The sequence below is a fragment of the Malaclemys terrapin genome, chromosome 2, assembly GCF_027887155.1.
Source record: "Malaclemys terrapin pileata isolate rMalTer1 chromosome 2, rMalTer1.hap1, whole genome shotgun sequence".
Taxonomy (NCBI): Eukaryota; Metazoa; Chordata; order Testudines; family Emydidae; genus Malaclemys; species Malaclemys terrapin.
In genome coordinates, this window is record NC_071506.1 from 159,725,799 (window position 1) to 159,746,273 (window position 20,475).

The following is a 20,475-nucleotide window of genomic DNA, read 5'->3' on the forward strand; positions in this document are numbered from 1 at the left end:
ATATGTTTATTCCAAGAAAGGAGAGAGATACAGAGAATGGTGTTAAATGATTTTATTTTCTGTGAAATGCAAGTGTAATCTGAAGGCCTAAGCAAGACGTATTCAGAGGTCATGACTCTGACCATGCAAGTGTAACCCATGTGCCTAATAGGGAAATATTTCTTTAAGAGACCCATTGTGGGGAGGTAGGAGTGAGCTGGGTCTGGGTCACTGTTGCTAGGCAGATTAAGCACTCCACATCCAGATGCTTCTGGAATTGGGTGTGGTAGTTTTGGGTATGCTCCAGTAGGTTCCCTGTTGCTAGGGTCAGACTCCACGAGGGCAAGCAGGCAGGGCAGCTGCTTTGCCGCAGGCCAGGTGCCCTGTGTGAGTTGGGAAGCTGAGCCCAGGCGAAGAAAGCAGGCTGTTGTCCCTAACTGTGAAGCGTTTTGCAGCAGGTTAATGATATTGTTAAGCCTCTAACAGGGAAGCCTGAGCAATGCTGATTATAACAAGGGGAAACTGGGAGGGAAAAATAACTTCTATTTTAATTGTATGCTTTGAATGTTGTTCTGATTTTAGCCAAACTGTTCTAGTTAAATTGTCTCAATAGTCTGATTCACCAACTTTTCTTTAAATGCAGTAATGGGGAAAGAGTCATTTCTGTTTTGCTATTGTCAGTTTTGTATTTTCTTGTAACAGGGTTGTCTTTAAATCTATACACTTAACGGAGTGGTTGGTTGATCAGTTAGCTGACTGGCTAGCAGTGATTTCAGCAGAGGAAGAGTCTGCATGGATTCCACCTGAAGATTCCTACAAGCAAATGGAGCAGGGGCAGGCAAACTTTTTGGCCTGAGGGCCGCACTGGGTTTTGTAAATTGTATGGAGGGCCGGTTAGGGGAGGGGGTTGTGGCCCGTCCCTAGGGTTACCATATCTGAACTTTCAAAAAAGTGGACACTCCATTGGGGGGTAGCCCTGCCCCCTAGCGACTCCCTCCCACTTCCCACCCCCTGACAGCGCCCCCAGAACCTCCGACCCATCTAACCCCCCCGCTCCCTGTCCCTGACTGTCCCAACACCTCTTCACACCCCTGCCCCCCTGACAGCCCCCCCGAACTCCCAACCCATCCAACTCCCCGCGGTCCCTGTTCCCTGACAGTCCCCCTTCTCCAACTCCCCGACCCCCTTACCGTGCCGCTCGGCTTAGAGCAGGTGTCTGGCTCCGTGCCCCAAGGAGCGCCCTGCCCCGCCCGAGCACTGCCGAGCGGCGTGCTGAGGTTGTGGAGGAGGGGGTAAGCGGGGGAGGGGCTCTGGCCGCCGTTGCCAGCCCTGCCGCCACGTTCCCTCACAGGCGCACAGCCCCACCCCCCAGCGCTGCCGGGCGGCGTGCTAAGGGTGCAGGGGTGGGGGGAGCCGGGAAGGGGCTTTGGCTGCCGAGGCCCCAATGCGAGCGGCACTCGGCCACCCTGTCAGCCGCTTTTCGGTCGATAAATAGCCAACCGGGGAGAAATGCCGGATATTTTTAGAAATCCCCCCCCCCCCCAGATGGCTATTTAAAGAGCGAAAAGCCGGACATGTCCGGGGAAATCCGGACGTGTGGTAGCCCTACCGTCCCCCACCTCCTATCTGCCCCCCTGGGGCCCCTGCCCCATCCAACCCCTCCTCTCATTCCTGACTGCCCCCTGGGACCTCTGCCCCCATTCAACCCCCCGGTCCCTCCCCGACCCCTGTCCACACCCCTACCCCTGACCACCACCCTGAACTCCTCTGCCCTCTATCCAACCCCCCCTACTCTGTGCCCCCTTACCGCGCTGCCTGGAGCACTGGTGCCTGGCAGCGCTACAGCCGCGCCGCCGGCTAGTGCCGGGTTATGCTGCCGCTGTAGCCACCACCACGCAGCTCAGAGCACCGGGTCAGGCCTGGCTCTGCAGCTGTACTGCCCCAGGAGCTCACAGTCCTGCCGCCCAGAGCATTGCATTGTCGGAGCGAGCCAGCTGAGGCTGCGGGGGAGGAGGGACAGCAGGGGAGTGGCCGGGGGCTAGCCTCCTGGGCCAGGAGCTCAGGCGCTGGGCAGGACGGTCCCGCGGGCCGGATGTGGCCCATGGGTCGTAGTTTGCCCACCTCTGAATTGGAGGGAAGATGTTGTTTTAGACTCCGCAGACTGTATAGATTTGGTGATCAAAGCCTCTAACGAAGACTTATGTGAACTAAGTTTTTGGGGACTTTCAGTTTCTTATCACTGTATTTCTGTGGGGATTGAACTGTTAAGATTTTAATTTTTCTTTATTTGTATAACTGTGAAGGTAATGTCTGTGGATTATAAAATAGCCATGTCATGCTGTAAAAATTAGATTATTATTTGTTTCTTTATCATAAGATTTTATAAAGTTATTTCATTAAATTAATTTATTTAGTTCCTTTTGGGACTTGACTGTGGGGAGGTTGACCCTGTGCAATCCTTGCTGAAAATCCTTAGAAACTGAACTCAGGGGCTCCAGCTACTTTCTATGGGAGGAGTTTTTTTTTTTTTTTTTAAGGCACTGGAGACGGGAAATGGAGTGAACTCTAGCCCACTCAAAGGTTACACAAGCTTTTACTCCCATGAGCATTCCTCATTCACATAGGTTGCCCTATTTGCCTGAAAAGGGCAACTTGTATGGATAAAGATTATTTGTGTAAGTAAGGGTTTGCATGACTGAACCCTTAATGTTCACCATTTGCAGCACACAGAGAATCACATACACCTCTACGTCGATATAACGCTGTCTTCGGGAGCCAAAAAATCTTACCGTGTTATAGGTGAAACTGCGTTATATTGAACTTGCTTTGATCCACCGGAGTGCACAGCCCCGCCCCCCCGGAGCACTGCTTTACCGCATTATATCCGAATTCGTGTTATATCGAGTCACGTTATATCGAGGTAGTGGTGTAGTACGCTCTTTCGGCCAGACCCTTGTCTGGTGTTTACACCAGATGAGAATTTGGTCCTTTTTTTCATATTAAATATTTTTAAATGTTGAGAATACTTAATTATATTCAGAAATCTCATAAATGGTCTGGCATCGAGTTGGCGTGATTAACAGTTTTTGCTCAGAAGTGACCAATCGGAAGGTAGCATGCAGAGTGAATCACTGTATTTCTCAGTCAGAGGAAAGGTGATTACTTTCTCTAAAAAGGATCAAAATGATTAGACAATCTGTATGAAGCACTTGTATTTTGTAGTGTCATACACCCTTACCAAATAAACAAATATACAGCTCTTCATACTTTGTGCACTTCTTTAAAGAGATTAATAATAGCTATTCTATTTGTTCGTAGTCTGTAGGTAAATTCATTCATTTACAAAAGCAGATCAAGTGAGGCAACAGTGTACTTTCTTAATTTTTTTTGAGTCCTTTAAAAATAGGTATACTGTAGTCTTGTAAATTAGAAATGATGGGACTGTCTATACACTCTCTGGTCATAGTTCTTGCTATAAATGGATTCTGCAGATGTGTGCCCATAATAGCTGAGCTTTGAATGTGGATCTTCCAGTATGCACTGTTTTAAGGTGTTTGTCTGATGCTCCTAAACTGCTTTGCCATTGTTTGTTTTATAAAATATTTATAGCTGTTCAGTTTCCTTTCACTTGTATAGTGTGCAGTTTACACTAATAGAAAAACCAGCTGAATCCTCCAAATTAAATGGCCTCTTACAAAACCTCCCAATGTGTGAGAAGAATAGTTTCTGTGACTGCTGAGTGGCATTGAGTAGGTAGTGTTCCCTATATGATTTCCAGTTTGTAATTTTCCCCTTTGCCTTTACAGACTATGGCACTATTAAGAAAGTACTCGCTCCAATGAATCAGACTTCAAGCAGCTGCTTACTTGAAGAAATTGAGCTCTTTCCACGGAGGCAGAAAGAACCTATCAGGAGCCTGCAGATTCTGCATAGCCAGAGTGTTCTGTTTGTGGGGCTTCAGGAACATGTAGTAAAGATTCCCCTGAAGAGGTGCCTGTTTTACAAAACACACAGGTACAAAAGATCAGCTGGCTTTATCTGTTTGAAGAGAAGCACATAATGAAAGGGTTTCATGGAAGGAAAAGGGAGATTTGTAGGAATCAAAATTAACATATGTTTATAACTAGTGATCTAAACCTCTTGTTTACATTGCTTAAAAGAGTACTGTTGGGGTACTTTTTGATATTAACTTATTTGTTATGATTAGAAGAAACTCCCAAGAGATAGTGATGTTTTAATGTTAAGGTATGTGATTTGCACTGTATGAATTAATCAATAAGAAATTACTTATATTACAAATAAGTCTCCAATATCATGTGGCATAGAAAATGGTATTTGAAGATCTAGCAGAGGTAGCCACCCTGGGATGGAAGCCAAATGTATCTGAATACAGTAATTCATCACTTATGTTTCTTCACTGTCTGAAAAGGAGTGACGTCTCCCCTTTCCCCCCTAAAATATATTATAAAATTATGTTGCCAAAATGTAGTTTAGTAAATATGCTTCACGGTCACATGGTGGTTTGGTTAGCATTTGATTTTGTGTTTTTAATTCATAACATTCAGGGACAACTTTAAGATAATAGTAGGTCTTTTTCTTCCTTTTAAACTCCACTGTAATGCATCAAATTGAATGTCTCTGGGGATTCAGAAATAAAGTTTGAGAACAACAATGAGTTAAGGAAAACCTAGCTGAGGAAATCGTTGTTTAGGTACTTTGCTGTGTTGGAAAAACTTAATAATGTTAACTACAACTGTGGCAGTGACTGAATAGCTGACTACTACTCTTGTTACAAAAAAAGGAAATTAAATACTTAAAAATTGTCACCTAAATTCAGACAGAATCTTATAACAAAGAGATTCATTTTTCAATGTGCAACTCTTTCCATGTTTCACCCCATGGTGCTTCTCTCTTCTGGCACACGTGCTGTTGACAGAAATGCTTTGGCATGGGAACTAGACCATAGCTGGATGCAGTGGGTCAGATCTTCAGCTGATGTAAGACAGCATAGAGCCATTTACTTCAATAGTGCTATGCTGATTTACATCAGCTGAGGATGGAGAAACAACTTCTTGATTTAGCCAGTTGAAGCTAGAATATTATTGTTATTGTAGTTGTTTTTATTTTGTATTCTGCTGTTGCTTGAATGAAGGATCCATACATCTGGAAAAGGAAAATGTCTATCAATATATCCTCATGCTTCTTCTGTTCACTAGACTGCTGAACCATCATCACAGCATTCTCCCTCTGTTAAAGAGATTTGAAAATATATTCTTCAAGATCCCTGTTTATTTCAGACAGAGAGAGAAGTGTTGTTATGGAGTGACTGGTACCCTGACTTGTGTCAGAGGCCATGTGTATCCCCTGCTTTTATTCTCCATCACACCCACCCACATCTTCTTTAACTGTTATGTTTAAGCATTAGAACATAAGAATGGCCATACTGTGTCACACCAAAGGTCCATCTAGCCCAGTATCCTGTCCAACAGTGGCCAATGCCAGATGCCTCAGAGGGAATGAACAGAAAAGGTAATCATCAAGTGATCCATCTCCTGTCACCGATTCCCAGCTTCTGGCAAACAGAGGCTAGGGACACCATCCCTGCCCATTCTGGCTTATAACCATTGATGGACCTATCCTCCATGAATTTATCTAGTTCTTTTTTGAACCCTGTTATAGTCTTGGCCTTCACAACATCTGCTGACAACAAGTTCCACAGGTTGACTGTACATTCGGTGAAGAAATATTTCCTTTTGTTTATTTTAAATCTGCTGCCTATTAATTTCATTTGGTGATCCCTAGTTTTTGTGTAATGAGACAGAGTAAATAACGCTTCCTTATTTACTTTCTTCCCACCTGTCATGATTTTATAGACCTCTATCATATCCCCCCTCAGTAGTCTCTTTCCCAAGCTGAAAAGTCCCAGTCTTATTAATCTCTCCTCATATGGAAGTCGTTCCATACCCCTAATAATTCGTGTTGCCCTTTTCTGAACCTTTTCCAATTCCAATATATCTTTTTTTGAGTTGGGGCGACCACATCTGCATGCAGTATTCAAGATATGGGTGTACCATGGATTTATATAGAGGCAATATGATATTTTCTGTCTTATTATTTATCCCTTTCTTAATGATTCCCAACATTCTGTTTGCTTTATTGACTGCTGCTGCACACTGAGTGGATGTTTTCAGAGTTCTCTCCATAATGACTCCAAGATCTCTTTCTTGATTGGTAACAGCTAATTTAGACCCCATCATTTTATTGTATGGATGGGATTATGTTTTCCAATGTGCATTACCTCACATTTATCAACAGCAATTGATAAATGCAAAGTAAAATTTCATCTGCCATTTTGTTGCCCAGTCACCCAGTTTTGTGAGATCCCTCTTCGCAGTCAGCTTTGGACTTAACCATCTTGAGTAGTTTTGTATCATCTGCAAATTTTGCCACCTCACTGTTTACCCCTTTTTCCAGATCATTTAGTGCCCAAGCAGTCTGCTTACATGAAAATTGCAGTATCATTACTGTACTATGAGCAGAGATTTACAGAGGTGTATGGATTAAATCACAAACCAAAACAGATGTCACAAATTTGGCTGCGGTACTGGACTCCATGACTTACAGCAAAATTCTTGGATTTGGTACCTCAAATACCATCACATTACCTTACTCTCCCTTTTCTCCTATTTTCTCTCTGCTACAGCTGTTCATTGCACATAGCTTCATATTGTACTCTTGTATTCAACAATATTCTTTTTTTCTTATAAAATAAACTACCTCGTTCTGTAGTAAATGTCCAAAACATTACAGTTTAGAATAGTTACTACTTACCATTATATAATATAATCAGTAATGTGCTTTAAGACATTAGTAGACACTATTCTTGTATTTTTATAAGGGCTTGTCTTCTCTTGGAAATTCACCAAAATTGTGATTCTGCAATAATTATTCCAGAATAGTTATCTTGGTATAAAATCTCATGAGGACATTCTTATTCTAGAAGAAGAGTGTCCAGGGACTTATACTAAAATAACTAAATACTTATTTTGATAAATTTTCAACTATAGACAAGCCGGAAGACTGGATGTTGAGCACTGTTTTCCAATGTTATACTATACCATTGTAAGATAGCTGCTAGATATACTGAGGACAGTATTGACTTCAGTGGAGCTATGACAATTTATACTAGCTGAAGATCTGCTCTATTGAAGGGAAGAATGTTATTAGTGTTAGGTTGATTTTACAGAGAATGGAATGAACTAAAACTATGGAGGGAGGGGTCTGAATTCACCTATATTTTGGATCCTGTCCCAGAGTTTCAAGATCCTTTCCGAATGATTTGTTGTCCTACCTGATCCCAGCAGCTTCAGTCATGTACTCTTCTGCTCCTCTGCCCAGCTGCCAGTCTTCTCCTCAGACTCCCTTACTACCAGGCCCAAACTATCAGGCAGAGGCAAACTGCAATTATCTTCTGCTCGGCCCAAAATATTCTATCATACCTCTTCCATATATCTAGATTGTTTGTGTATGAAATAGACATGTATGTATTCTGCTCTAAACAAATGGTTGTTGTAAACAAAGACGAATTCTGATAAACTGAGGGCTGCTCAGAAGATATTTATTGCAATAGCCTCTTGGGGACAGAAATATGTTTTTTCCCCTTAGCATGGCAAAATGTTATGTGAAACAGATGATCTCAACTACATATGTTTGGTTCAGAGTACTATGGTAGTGTATTATTTTAAACAAAAAGTGATTTGAAAAAGAAGAAAATAAAATAGCCATGTGGTTTTCGTAAATTCAGATCTATGACGTAGTTAGCTTATTTGCTTTAAGTTGTACAAGGAAATGGGATTTTTTTTAAAGTGCCCCTAAATTGTAGAGCTTGAAATATAGCTAAAACATCTTTAGATCAGCCCATTTTCCATTAGATCCTTTCGCTAATAATTTGATGTTTGGCAATTGTGTTTTCTAAAATAAAGTTTTGAGAATCATCTGAAATCAGAGGTTAAAAAGACTGTACGGAGGGAAAAAATCTGGAAGAATGTTAGTCTCTAAGGTGCCACAAGTACTCCTGTTCTTCTTTTTAACCTTGTTCCCAAAGTTTTAAAATGTTTTACATTCCATACACCAATGCTGATTTAAGCAGCCTAGAAGGTGTAGAGTGAATTCTTCTCAGTTTCCCTTGCTTTGCAGAAAATGCCAGTTGTATTGTCATCAAAATTATTTACAAAAGGTTTGAGCTTCGGTGGACTTCTTTTGGGAAAACGTATTTTCCGAAAGGCTTGCAGCAAAATAGTTTTGAGCATACAGCTGACAAAGCATGTCATGGTCTAAAATCTACTGTAGACCTAAATGGATGAGAATTATGGTAGTCTTGGTTCTAACTATGGCTAAGATTCTCAAAAGTGGTTGTAGATGCTCTAATTTTGGGTGCCCAACTTGAAACATCCTAATAGCTCAAAGGGTTTCCAGTGACACCCAAAATCACTCATCACTTTTGAAAATGTTGGCCTATGATTTTTATAATTAAATGCCTTGCATTCAAAATAGTGATTCTAAATTAACCTGAAAATATTGTTGCAACAAATATTAAAATCACTGCTTGCTGAAGGATGATGAATGTTTGTAGTATATCTGCTTTCATGTTAGCGTCTGCTAAAGATGTGCATGTCCACTGATCACATGTAGCCTGCTTTATGTCTTTGAAATGAAACTGTGACAAAGTTGTTGCATAAGGAAATGAAGCATTTCCTGAAGTAATTTAATTTGTATTTACAAAATAGAACTAGTTCAAATTAATTGCAGTATTCATTTATCCAATGTCACAGAATTGTTTAAAACAAATGTAATTAAGTCCTGTCTCTCTTGGTCGAATTTCAGTTTTATGTAGTCTGGCTCTCTCAACAAGAAAACATCAAGCCTCCAGTCCACACTTGCTATCAATATTTCTCTCTGTGGATCTCTCCTTATCTGCTTATTTGTAGAGCTATACAGGAGAACCTTCAGTCAAAATCTACATATTTGACAAGCACATTATACGCACCCAGTGTGTTGTCTGGGTGCCAGTGTTTGTTCCTAGAAAAGAAGAAATTATAAAACTAGCATGTTTTGTTTCATTATCAGGCCTGTGGCATCTGACAGGTTCTGATGTTCTCATTGAGCAACATACAATTCATTCTAAGTCATTTTCTCCTAATGCCTAGTGCAGGGGTGGCTAACCTGTGGCTCCGGAGCCACATGCGGCTCTTCAGAAGTTAACATGCGGCTCCTTGTATAGGCACAGACTCCGGGGCTGGAGCTACAGGCGCCAACTTTCCAACGTGCTGGGGGGTGCTCACTGCTCAAGTCTGGCTCTGCCACAGGCCCTGCCCCCACTCCATCCCCTCCCCTGAGCCTGCCGTGCCCTCGCTCCTCCCTCCCCCTCCCCCCCCCCCCCCGAGCTTCCTGCACGCCAGGGAACAGCTGATCGGGAGGTGCTTGGGGTGTGGGAGCTGATAGGAGGCTGCTGATGTATTACTGTGGCTCTTTGACAATGTACACTGGTAAATTCTGGCTCCTTCGCAGGCTTAGGTTGGCCACTCCTGGCCTAGTGTCACAACCATTTGTAGGATGTGTCTGATGTGGGTTCTCTGGTTTAATGCTTAACATGTATAATTTGGATGCAGACTTTATTTGGCAATTGTGTTAGTAGTAGCAGTCAGGTACAATGAATTGATTCAGTCAGTTAATGAATCCCCATCATCATGGGATCTAATGGAGATGAATTTGTGATCATTTTCACCAATGAGAATCAAGGAGAGAACCAAGGGAGGTTTGGCAGGCAGTTATTCTGTCCCTCATGATATCATATTTAAAAGTTAAGTTTGCAGGAGAGATGGATATGTAGTTGTAAAATAAAAAGTAAACACTAAGAAATGTAAGGTGATTATACTGCATGGTTTAGATATTGTCAGTTCTGTGCTTTGCTCCTTTTCTCAACTTAGAAATGTGACCTGAGCAAACATCTGGGGTGATGTTTTCTCCTAAAGACATGTAGAGATGAACTTTTAAAAGTATCCCCTAACTTTAGATAGATTAGCTTTTGGGTGCTGGTCTTTGAAAACCAGAACAGCAGTGTCTCAAGAAGGGTTAGCCGAAAAACAAGAATTCAATTTTGTGAAAAAATTTAAAGGGTTTGCATTCTGCATCGGAATGAAACCAGGACTTTCAAAATTTTTCACAAGGTAAGTAAGTGTCTGTCTGGTGATTAGGGCATTCTCCTATGTGGGAGACCCAGGTTCACATCCCTGCTCTGCTTGATTTGGAGCATAGGCTTGAACTCAGGTCTTTGATATCCCAAGTGAATGCTCTATCCACTGGGCTATTGGCTATCCTGCATTGTGTCTTTTTCAGTGTGACTAGAAATTTCATCCTGAAGCTGAGGAAAATTGAATCAATATGATACATTTCCACACAAAAATGGAATGGTCAAGAAGACTGAAAGACAAGATCTTTTTCACCACTGGTTATCTTGACCATTTAACTCTTTCTCCTGACTTAGCCATACATATATGTGACCATTACGATGTTAACTTGTCCATTAAGAACAGGACTGAGATCATCAATTTATGTCAGAGACCAAATACTCCTTACTGCCAAGTTGGGGCAAAACTGAACCAGTCTGCCAGAGACAAAAGACTTTGTGTTACATTACAAAACACTGTGCCGCCCAGATGCTCCTTATGGATCAGGGCAGAGGCATATTAACGGATCAATATGGGGAAATGTGCACTGCTGTATCTGCTCTTTGGATGAAGGACTACAGTCCATAAGGATATATGTTTGGTATGTACCACAAACAGTAAATTCATTCAGGGCAGAATCCTAGCCCCATTGAAGTAAATTGTAAAAGTCTCTTAAGTCAGTGGGACAGGATTTGGTCTTTAATGTTAAGATAAAAACAAGAAACACCCACTCGATAGCTCTGTCTGTATATGTGTAATGTATTCTTTTTTAAGGCTAAAATTGAATGCTTCCTTATGCATTTTGCTCTGCAGCACTGGTCATTTCTGCCTTTCTTTCTGAATACATCACAGACCTCAGGTATTGTTGAAGTAGAGCAGTTTTGTTAGGCTGTTCAGAGCTAATTATAAAATAGCCAGGGAAATTAAACCACTTTAAAATTGATTTGTTTGTTATTTTTACTAATCAATAACAAATCAGTGTTTAAACTTTGGGTGGTTGTCAGTAGATGTACTAGGCATCACAGCTAGTGAATAACTTACAAAAAGGATACTCAACCAGCCATCATTTACTTTTGCTAATTAAATGGAAAAGCAAGGAAGCAGGTATGGAAATTTGAAGCAAGCACTAGAAGTCCAGCATTACAGTACATTTTGCAGAGATGCTAGAGCCATAGTTTAGTCACCTCAGTAGACTAGAAGTAGTGCTTTGTAATGAACTGATTCGTGATCTTGGACTTCCTTTGTGATTTTTGTCTCTCTGAGGATTCAAAGAAAAGAAACGGCAAGGGAAGCCAGCATAGTAAGTATGAGAAGTAGAACACTTATAAGGCTGATATTGGAAGCCTAGGTCCAGAGTCTGATGATGGCTACTCCAGTGTAAATGCAGCATAACCATTGAAATATACTGTGTTCTATTAGATTCCCTCCAGTGTACCTGAGAGAAGAATCTGCCCCATGCGCTTTCCTTTCCTTTTTTAGTAATTCAAATGAGCCATTTGTTTTTACGTATTAATTGAAACATATTTTATGTTTGTTCTCATATTAGTTGGCTGACATAGGTCATTTTTAGTGTTTCTATAAGGAAGGTACTTATTTGGGTCAGGCATAATGTGAACAGGTGCTATATATGTTTCCTCGCTCATTTTTGCTAGTGCATCTCAATTTTGACCCATGGTCCTGACCATTTCACTTTTATTCCTGGGCCTGTTTCCTGGTAGTAGCAGACTTAGGCCAAATTGTGTAATGCTTTTGATATGTGAACAGATATCCACTGGGGATTAAGTTGAAGTAACTCATTTTCACCTCTGATAAAATTCAAATGTAACCCAAGTTTCCAGAGGTTGAAGGGGGCTAATGTATTATCCAATTCTGCCAGTTAGTCTGTTCTGTTTAAAAGGGCACTGTCAACTTAAAAATCATACATGGTAATTTTTTTTCCAGACAGAAATATTCCTGCAGTAGTACCCAAGATAAATTTAACTGAAAGAGGTTAGAGGGGGAAAATCTATATTAGCTTCCAGTTTGCTTACACCATATGCATTTGACAGCTCTTCATGTCTAGTTAGTTTTATTGTTTCCTCTGTACAATGTCAGTTTCTCCATTGGTTGCGTGTGTGTGAAACACAGTGACATGAGAGTAAGAAGCATTAAAAGATAGAGGGAAAGGAAAATGTGATTCTAAAACAACAAAAATTGGTTTGAAGACTTAGATGCAGGTGTAGTTTCTAAAACTACTTTTAACACATTTGAAAAGAACCAGTTCTCAAACTGACCATGCCCCTTTGAACATTATTCCATCTTCAGTGGGTACTAGCCAGTTAAATCAGCTGATAGCAGTATCACACAAAATAACTGAATATTTGGCCTATTTGGTGTAATAGTGACTGAAGAATAAAAGGAAAAAGCAAGCTTGAAAGGGAGCCCGAGGCTGAAGTGAAGTTAAAGACGACTTTGTAAAGTTTAACATATATTTGGAGGGCAGAGGATGAAAAATATAACTGGCCAATCAGTAGGAAAATAAAAGTAATTCAGTCATTTTGGCAAATTTCTCATATTTTTGCATTATTTCAGCCACAGTTCTCCCTACTTCCTCCAATAGAACTAAATTCTGCCTTTCAGTGTGTATGCCTTTCCCATTAGTGTCAGTGGGAGTTATATACTCACAACAGAAGATAGAGTTTGGCCTCACCCTTTGTGAACAGCTGTCATTGATCTCTGATATACCAATTTTGGGGGAGATTTGGCTCCCATTGGCTTTCAGTAGGACTTGTGCTCCTAAATTTTGTAGGCACTTCTGAAAATCTCCCCCTCCATTCGTACCCAATCAATGGGAATTATATGCAATCAGGCTGGGACTATATTGAGGTTCTTTTGAAAAATCTTCCCACCTTTTCTTTAGCACGAATGTAGCTCCACCAGTCTGTCAGTGTCATCTGGTTGCTGGCATTTTTACCACAGTATTATATAGTCCTGTTTACACCGTTAGCAGATAGTCTATACTAGCAGTGCCCATTGTTGCTAGCACTGGTGGAGCTGCAATGATGTTACAACAACAATGGCAGATTTTCCCAAAAAAACACTTCAGACACGGCCATAGGGAGAATTTAACTGACCTCTTGTGTCTGTTTATCCGTTTGTATGCAAGAAATTTCCTCTTAAGGATTATGCTATTCATGTGAAGTGAAAAAGAAACACAGAATACCTCTGAATTTAAGAACAGGTATTTCTGTTTCATTGAGGAAAGTAATGACACATTGTGTGTTATCACTTGCGTCTTTCATTTTAGCATCAGACGAAAGCTCTATAAACTTCTAGCCGCAAGGTTTACTCCCCATTCACTCTGTATAAAGTATTTATCTTGTAAAAACAACAAGGAGTATAGTGGCACCTTAAAGACTAACAGATTTATTTGGGCATAAGCTTTCGTGGGTAAAAACCTCACTTCTTCAGATGCATAGACTGAAAGTTACAGATGCAGGCATTATATACTGACACATGGAGAGTAGGGAGTTACTTCGCAAGTGGCGAACCAGTGTTGACAGGGCCAATTCAATCAGGGTGGATGTAGTCCACTCCCAATATTGGATGAGGAGGTCTCAATTCCAGGAGAGGAAAAACTGCTTCTATAATGAGCCAGCCACTCCCAGTCCCTATTCAAACCCAGATTAATGGTGTTAAATTTGCAAATGAATTTTAGTTCTGCTGTTTCTCTTTCAAGTCTGTTTCTGAAGTTTTTTTGTTCAATGATTGTGACTTTTAATTCTGTACTAGAATGACCAGGGAGATTGAAGTGTTCACTTACTGGCTTATGTATGTTACCATTCCTGATGTCCGATTTGTGTCCATTTATTCTTTTGTGGAGGGACTGTCCAGTTTGGTCAATGTACATGGCAGAGGGGAATTGCTGGCACATGATGGCATATATAACATTAGTGGATGTGCTGGTGAATGAGCCCTTGATGGTGTACCTGATGTGGTTGGGTCCTCTGATGGTGTCGCCAGAGTAGATATGGGGACAGAGTAGGCAACAAGGTTTGCTACAGGGATTGGTTCTTGGGTTGGTGTTTCTGTGGTGTGGTGTGTAGTTGCTGGTGAGTATTTGCTTCAGGTTGTGGGGTTGTCTGTAAGCGAGAACTGGCCTGCCTCCCATGGTCTGTGAGAGTGAGGGATCATTTTCCAGGATAGGTTGTAGATCGTGGATAATGCGCTGGAGAGGTTTTAGCTGGGGGCTGTATGTGATGGCCAGTGGTGTTCTGTTATTGTCCTTGTTGGGCCTGTCCTGTAGTAGGTGATTTCTGGGTACCCGTCTTGCTCTATCAATCTGTTTCCTCACTTCCCCAGGTGGTTATTGTAGTTTTACGAATGCTTGATAAAGATCTTGTAGGTGTTTGTCTCTGTCTGAGTGGTTGGAGCAAATTCGGTTGTATCTTAAGGCTTGGCTGTAGACAATGGATTGTGTGATGTGTCTTGGATGGAAGCTGGAGGCATGTAGGTACGTATAGCGGTCAGTAGGTTTCCGGTATAGGATGGTGTTTATGTGACCATCACTTATTTGCACTGTAGTGTCCAGGAAGTGGATCTCTTGTGTGGACTGGTCCAGGCTGAGGTTGATGGTGGAGTGGAAATTGTTGAAGTCCAGGTGGAATTCTTCAAGGGCCTCCTTTCCGTGGGTCCATATGATGATGATGTCCTCAATCTAGCGCAAGTAGAGGAGGGGCATTAGGGGAAGAGAGCTGAGGAAGCGTTGTTCTAAGTCAGCCATAAAAATGTTGGCATACTGTGGGCCATTCGGGTACCCATAGCAGTGCCACTGACTTGAAGGTATAAGTTGTCCGCAAATCTGAAGTGGTTGTGGGTGAGGACAAAGTCACAAAGCTCAGCCACCAGGCGTGCTGTGGCGTAATCAGGGATACTGTTCCTGACAGCTTATAGTCCATCCTCATGTGGAATATTGGTGTAAAGTGCTTCTACACCCATGGTGGCCAGGATGGTGTTTTCAGGAAGAACACCAATGCATTGTAGTTTCCTCAGGAAGTCGGTGGTGTCTCGAAGATAACTGGGAGTGCTGGTAGCATAGGGTCTAAGGAGAGAGTCTAAATAGCCAGATAATCCTGCTGTAAGAGTGCCAGTGCCTGAGATGATGGGTCGTCCAGGGTTTCCGGGTTTATGGATCTTGGGTAGCAGATAGAATACCCCTGGTCGGGGTTCTGGGGGTGTGTCCATGTAGATTTGTTGCCGTACTGTAGCTGGGAATTTCTTGAGCAGATGGTATAGTTTCTTTTGGTATTCCTCAGTGGGATCAGAGGATAGTGGCCTGTAGAATGTGGTCTTGGAGAGTTGCCTGGCAGCCTCCTGTTCATAATCCGACCTGTTCATTATGACTACAGCACCTTCTTTGTCAGCCCCTTTGATGATAATGTCAGAGTTGTTTCTGAGGCTGTGGATGGCATTGCGTTCTGTACGGCTGAGGTTATGGGACAAGTGATGTTTGTCCACAATTTCAGCCTGTGCACATCTGCAGAAGCTCTCTATGTAGAGGTCCAGTCTGTCATTTGGACCGTCAGGAGGAGTCCACGCAGAGTTCTTCTTCTTGTAGTGTTGGTAGGAGGGTTCCTATGGGTCAGTGCACTGTTCAGTGGTGCTTTGAAAATATTCCTTTCGTCGGAGACGATGAAAGTAGGCTTCCAGATCACCTCAGCCGTACAGAACGCAATGATCCCTCACTCTCACAGACCTTGGGAGGCAGGCCAGTCCTCGCTTACAGACAACCCCACAACCTGAAGCAAATACTCACCAGCAACTACACACCACATCACAGAAACACCAACCCAAGAACCAATCCCTGTAGCAAACCTTGTTGCCTACTCTGTCCCCATATCTACTCTGGCGACACCATCAGAGGACCCAACCACATCAGGTACACCATCAAGGGCTCATTCACCAGCACATCCACTAATGTTATATATGCCATCATGTGCCAGCAGTGCCCCTCTGCCATGTACATTGGCCAAACTGGACAGTCCCTCCGCAAAAAAATAAATGGACACAAATCGGACATCAGGAATGGTAACATACATAAGCCAGTAAGTGAACACTTCAATCTCCCTGGTCATTCTAGTACAGAATTAAAAGTCACAATCATTGAACAAAAAAACTTCAGAAACAGACTTGAAAGAGAAACAGCAGAACTAAAATTCATTTGCAAATTTAACACCATTAATCTGGGCTTGAATAAGGACTGGGAGTGGCTGGCTCATTATAGAAGCAGCTTTTCCTCTCCTGGAATTGAGACCTCCTCATCCAATATTGGGAGTGGACTACATCCACCCTGATTGAATTGGCCCTGTCAACACTGGTTCTCCACTTGCGAAGTAACTCCCTACTCTCCATGTGTCAGTATATAATGCCTGCATCTGTAACTTTCAGTCTATGCATCTGAAGAAGTGAGGTTTTTACCCACGAAAGCTTATGCCCAAATAAATCTGTTAGTCTTTAAGGTGCCACGAGACTCCTTGTTGTTTTTTTAGATACAGACAAACACGGCTACCCCCTGATATTTATCTTGTGTGGCTAACTGATTTTCAGTTGGGAGCAGCAACACAAAATAATGAGATACCTGGAGAACATAAATGGAACTTTATTATCCCCAACAAGAGAAGAAAAGGGGCTTTAGAACTTGGGACAGTTAATCAAAAATAGGCACCACAAAAATAAATATAAACTTAGATAGAAGATACCCTCTTCCATTCCCAATTTGGGAGCAAGTATAACAATGTATAAATTCCCAGAAACTTGCAACTCAGTGGTAGAAAGAATAAGATGTAAAAAGCCATACTGTGTCTTAGACAGATTGCTTCCCTGAGCTCTGTGGAGAAAAGCAGAACAAGAGAGATGCCCTTGTGTTATGCTCCATGTGGTAAGAACATCCCCACTGTGTCATGTATCATTAATGGTATTTGATTGATGAACTTTTATCACGACAGAACATATTCTGCCACTTCATCTACAGGAATAGGTATCAGCAAAAGAAAGCTGTTATCTGGGAAAGGGGATGAACTGCTAGTTTTATGTGCTGGGACTCAGAGTGGTTGACCTGGTGCTTTCTCTCTTCCCCTTTTCCTTTCTCATGTGGTTCCCCAAGAGGGTGAACGGGATTCCTAGGACCATGTGTTGGTTCTGAGGGGCATGGTGGGGGGTGGGGTGGAAGGTTTATCTCCTCCTGCCATACCTTAGTTCTGTCCCTGCTCCCACACTGCTACAGTGTGCTCTGACAGTTCCCATGCATTCCCGGTGCGGCGTTTGCTGCTGCTACTGTTCTGCTGCTGCTTTAGCAGCAGCATGGGCCCAGCTCTTTAGAATGTTCCATTTAGTAATTATTTTTGTATGCGCCAAGACATTGCTGATCGATGCAAGTCAGATAAGGGAAATGGGAATTTTTAGCAGTTTAGAACTCAGCTAAACCTGAACACATTTTATGGGATAAAGAATAAACACTTGTCTAGCCTGAGGGCTCTCTCACTTGCCAAATTTCAAAGGCTTCCTGCAGACTATGGAGGTGTAGGAACTTCTTAAAAAAAGTTGCAAGAATTTTTTACAACTGAAAATGAGGGGTCAATACAGCCTGAATAGAGGGGTTACTACAAGCTTCCCCTGTCATACATATGTACATGTACTAGGAAAGTATGAGTATTTTGATGCGAGGATCTAATGGCCAGCCCCCGATGATGGATTTAAAGAGACAGGTAACAACAAATACATAAAGAAAATGTGGGATTATTCCTTTAAGCATAGATATTATTTACTTAATTTGCATGGACTCCCCTATTTCATACCACGTAGCAAGGGCAGAATAAGCCATTTTTTGGTACTTATTTCAAAGGGTTCTATACCACACTGTAAAAGAAATAGCTGCTATTAATGAAGTTTTGTTGTGTTCTGTTTCAAAGGAGCAGCTATTATCTCCTTCCTCTCAAAAGGTGATAACTGTGGTTTCAAAATAGACAAAATCACGCCTCCTGAAATCATCTGAGAGCAGACAATTTAATTTTTTAATTACTTCTGCTATACTGCTAATGATTAAGTATTATTACAACTTGACTACATACTATGCACACAACTAGAAATTTACCAGACTACCTATAACAGATTCTAGGTCTGTATACCAGATGTTTATTAATTCCCATTAGTTTTCCACAGTTCAGTCACCTTGATGCTCCACCTGAACTCCATTACAACAATTACATGTTTGTTTTTACTTTATTGATCTATATAATATGAGGAAATGCTAAGTAGCATCTCAGGGAGCCTTAGCATGTATAGGCAAATACAAGTGTTCATATTATCTAATCTTTTGGGTTTGTATTTGCAGTGCATGTATTGGATCCCAGGATCCTTACTGTGGATGGGACATGGTGATGAAGAAATGCACAACACTGGAAGAAAGTCTAAGCATGAGTCAGTGGGAACAAAGCATCACTGTGTGTCCAGTAAGTCCAAGAAAATTAATTGACCTCTTAAAGTTCTTGAGTTCATGTGGATCTCATGTAAACTAGTCACTGTAAGATTTCTCAGGCTGAGAACATAATTATACACAAAGCACATTGCTTCAGGCCTTTCCACTCAGATGTGGACTGTAAACATATTTGTTTTTCAGTTCGTAGCCGACTAAACTGCAGTATGTACAAGAAGTTGTTTGCAGTTTTATACGGCGCAGTCAGCTTTCTTCCCCCACTGTACACATTCCCACTTTGAAGATGAATATTCAGAGACAAATTACAGCAAAGTATTTTTCCTTCCAGAATTCCCCCCGCGCATACACTTTGTACTGTAAAACCAGATTTTAATTGCTAAAGATGGAATCTTGCCCCCTGAGGTTGTTATTGCTAATTTAAAAAGTCACATAACATTTCACAAAGTTCACTAATTGAGAAAGTGCTGTCCTTCCGGAGACAGAAAGTGGATTGTTTGGATGCAGAAAACCCACACACGAACACTGATTATAGCAAGTATAATATTTATGACTGCTCACTTTTTTATATATATAGAGATATAATTTCATGTGGGATGAGTTGATATGCTCTCTCCTGTTTAGTCTGGCCTCACTCAAAATATGTAATGAAATAAACAATACATACAATAATAATAAATATTTTATTATTTAATGTACGAGTACAGATGGTCTTTTATAAACAAAGAAGAAAATTCCCTTCCCCAAGGAGTTTGCAAACTAATGGCCAGATTCTGCTTCCCCTATTCATGTTGAATAGTACCTTGGTCTATTGAAACAGTTGCATTGCATTCAGTGGGATTATTCTAGAAGTAAGGTACCACTCAGCATCAGGGTGTTCGAATGTATCTGTATAGCATAATTGGAGTAGACACCCAACCAAAGTGGAAGGGAAGGAGGGTAGTCAACAGAAACCTCAGGAAAAGGAAATACTGCTCTTTGCAGAGTATGATTTACAAAGAATTCAGAGAATGCTATTTTAGATGCACTCAAGAGCAAGAGTAGACAATAAGGAGGTGAGAATAATAAAGGAAATCAAGCAAAAGACAGATTAGAAGAATGTGGAGACACCTTCCACTGAAGAAGAGGGAGGTTGTTTAAGGCACAGAAGTGGCTACGACTGGTACTGATTCTTGAGTAGGGAGAAGAAAACAAAGGAGCAGTGAAGCAAGATGATTATACAGACCATATGGAACAAGAGAAGGAATAGAAGGAAATGAGAACTAAGATATAAGCAAGGAAAGAGCTATATGAATGCCTGAAGGTGAGAAAGATGAAGCCAAACTTGATGTGTAGTCAAGGAGCCAGTGGAGAGAGGGGCAGAGAGAGATGATGATTTTTAGCTGCAGTGTTTTGGATAGACTAGAAATGGGAGAAGAAAGGAAGCCAGAAAGAAAGGGAAGTTATGATAGAAGAGATTAAAAATAACTGGTGCATGAGGCAGGGGGTTAGCAGTCAGGATACAGAGGATTTTAGGCATGTTACAAAGGAAGAATGGCAGGATTTTTTCAAGATCCTGGATGCTCTAAGATTCAAACAGGGCACAAGCCTGGGTGGCAGGGAATATAAAGCAGTTATCATTGAAAAGGTTGGGGAGAGGAGAATGACTTGAGGGATAGGTGATGAATATAGGAATAAAATGTCATCCTTGAACTTAGATAAAAAATACCTTTTGCCTGTCTGAACTGTCTCCCCCAACCTGGCTATCTTCCAGGGCTGCCCAAACGTGTTTGAGCGCTCTGTGAGGGGGGCTTCTATAAAGCA

The 20,475-nt window shown here is 41.6% G+C and overlaps 1 protein-coding gene across 1 annotated transcript in view; it reads left to right on the forward strand.

The window, feature by feature from the left end:
* SEMA5A (semaphorin 5A) overlaps positions 1-20,475 on the forward strand; it is a 650,839-nt gene that overhangs the window by 442,462 nt on the left and 187,902 nt on the right. Inside the window, exons 11-12 of the mRNA XM_054018095.1 lie at positions 3,786-3,993; positions 18,574-18,691. Of these exons, the coding sequence (XP_053874070.1) occupies positions 3,786-3,993; positions 18,574-18,691 (326 nt within the window). The remainder of the gene's footprint in view (positions 1-3,785; positions 3,994-18,573; positions 18,692-20,475) is intronic.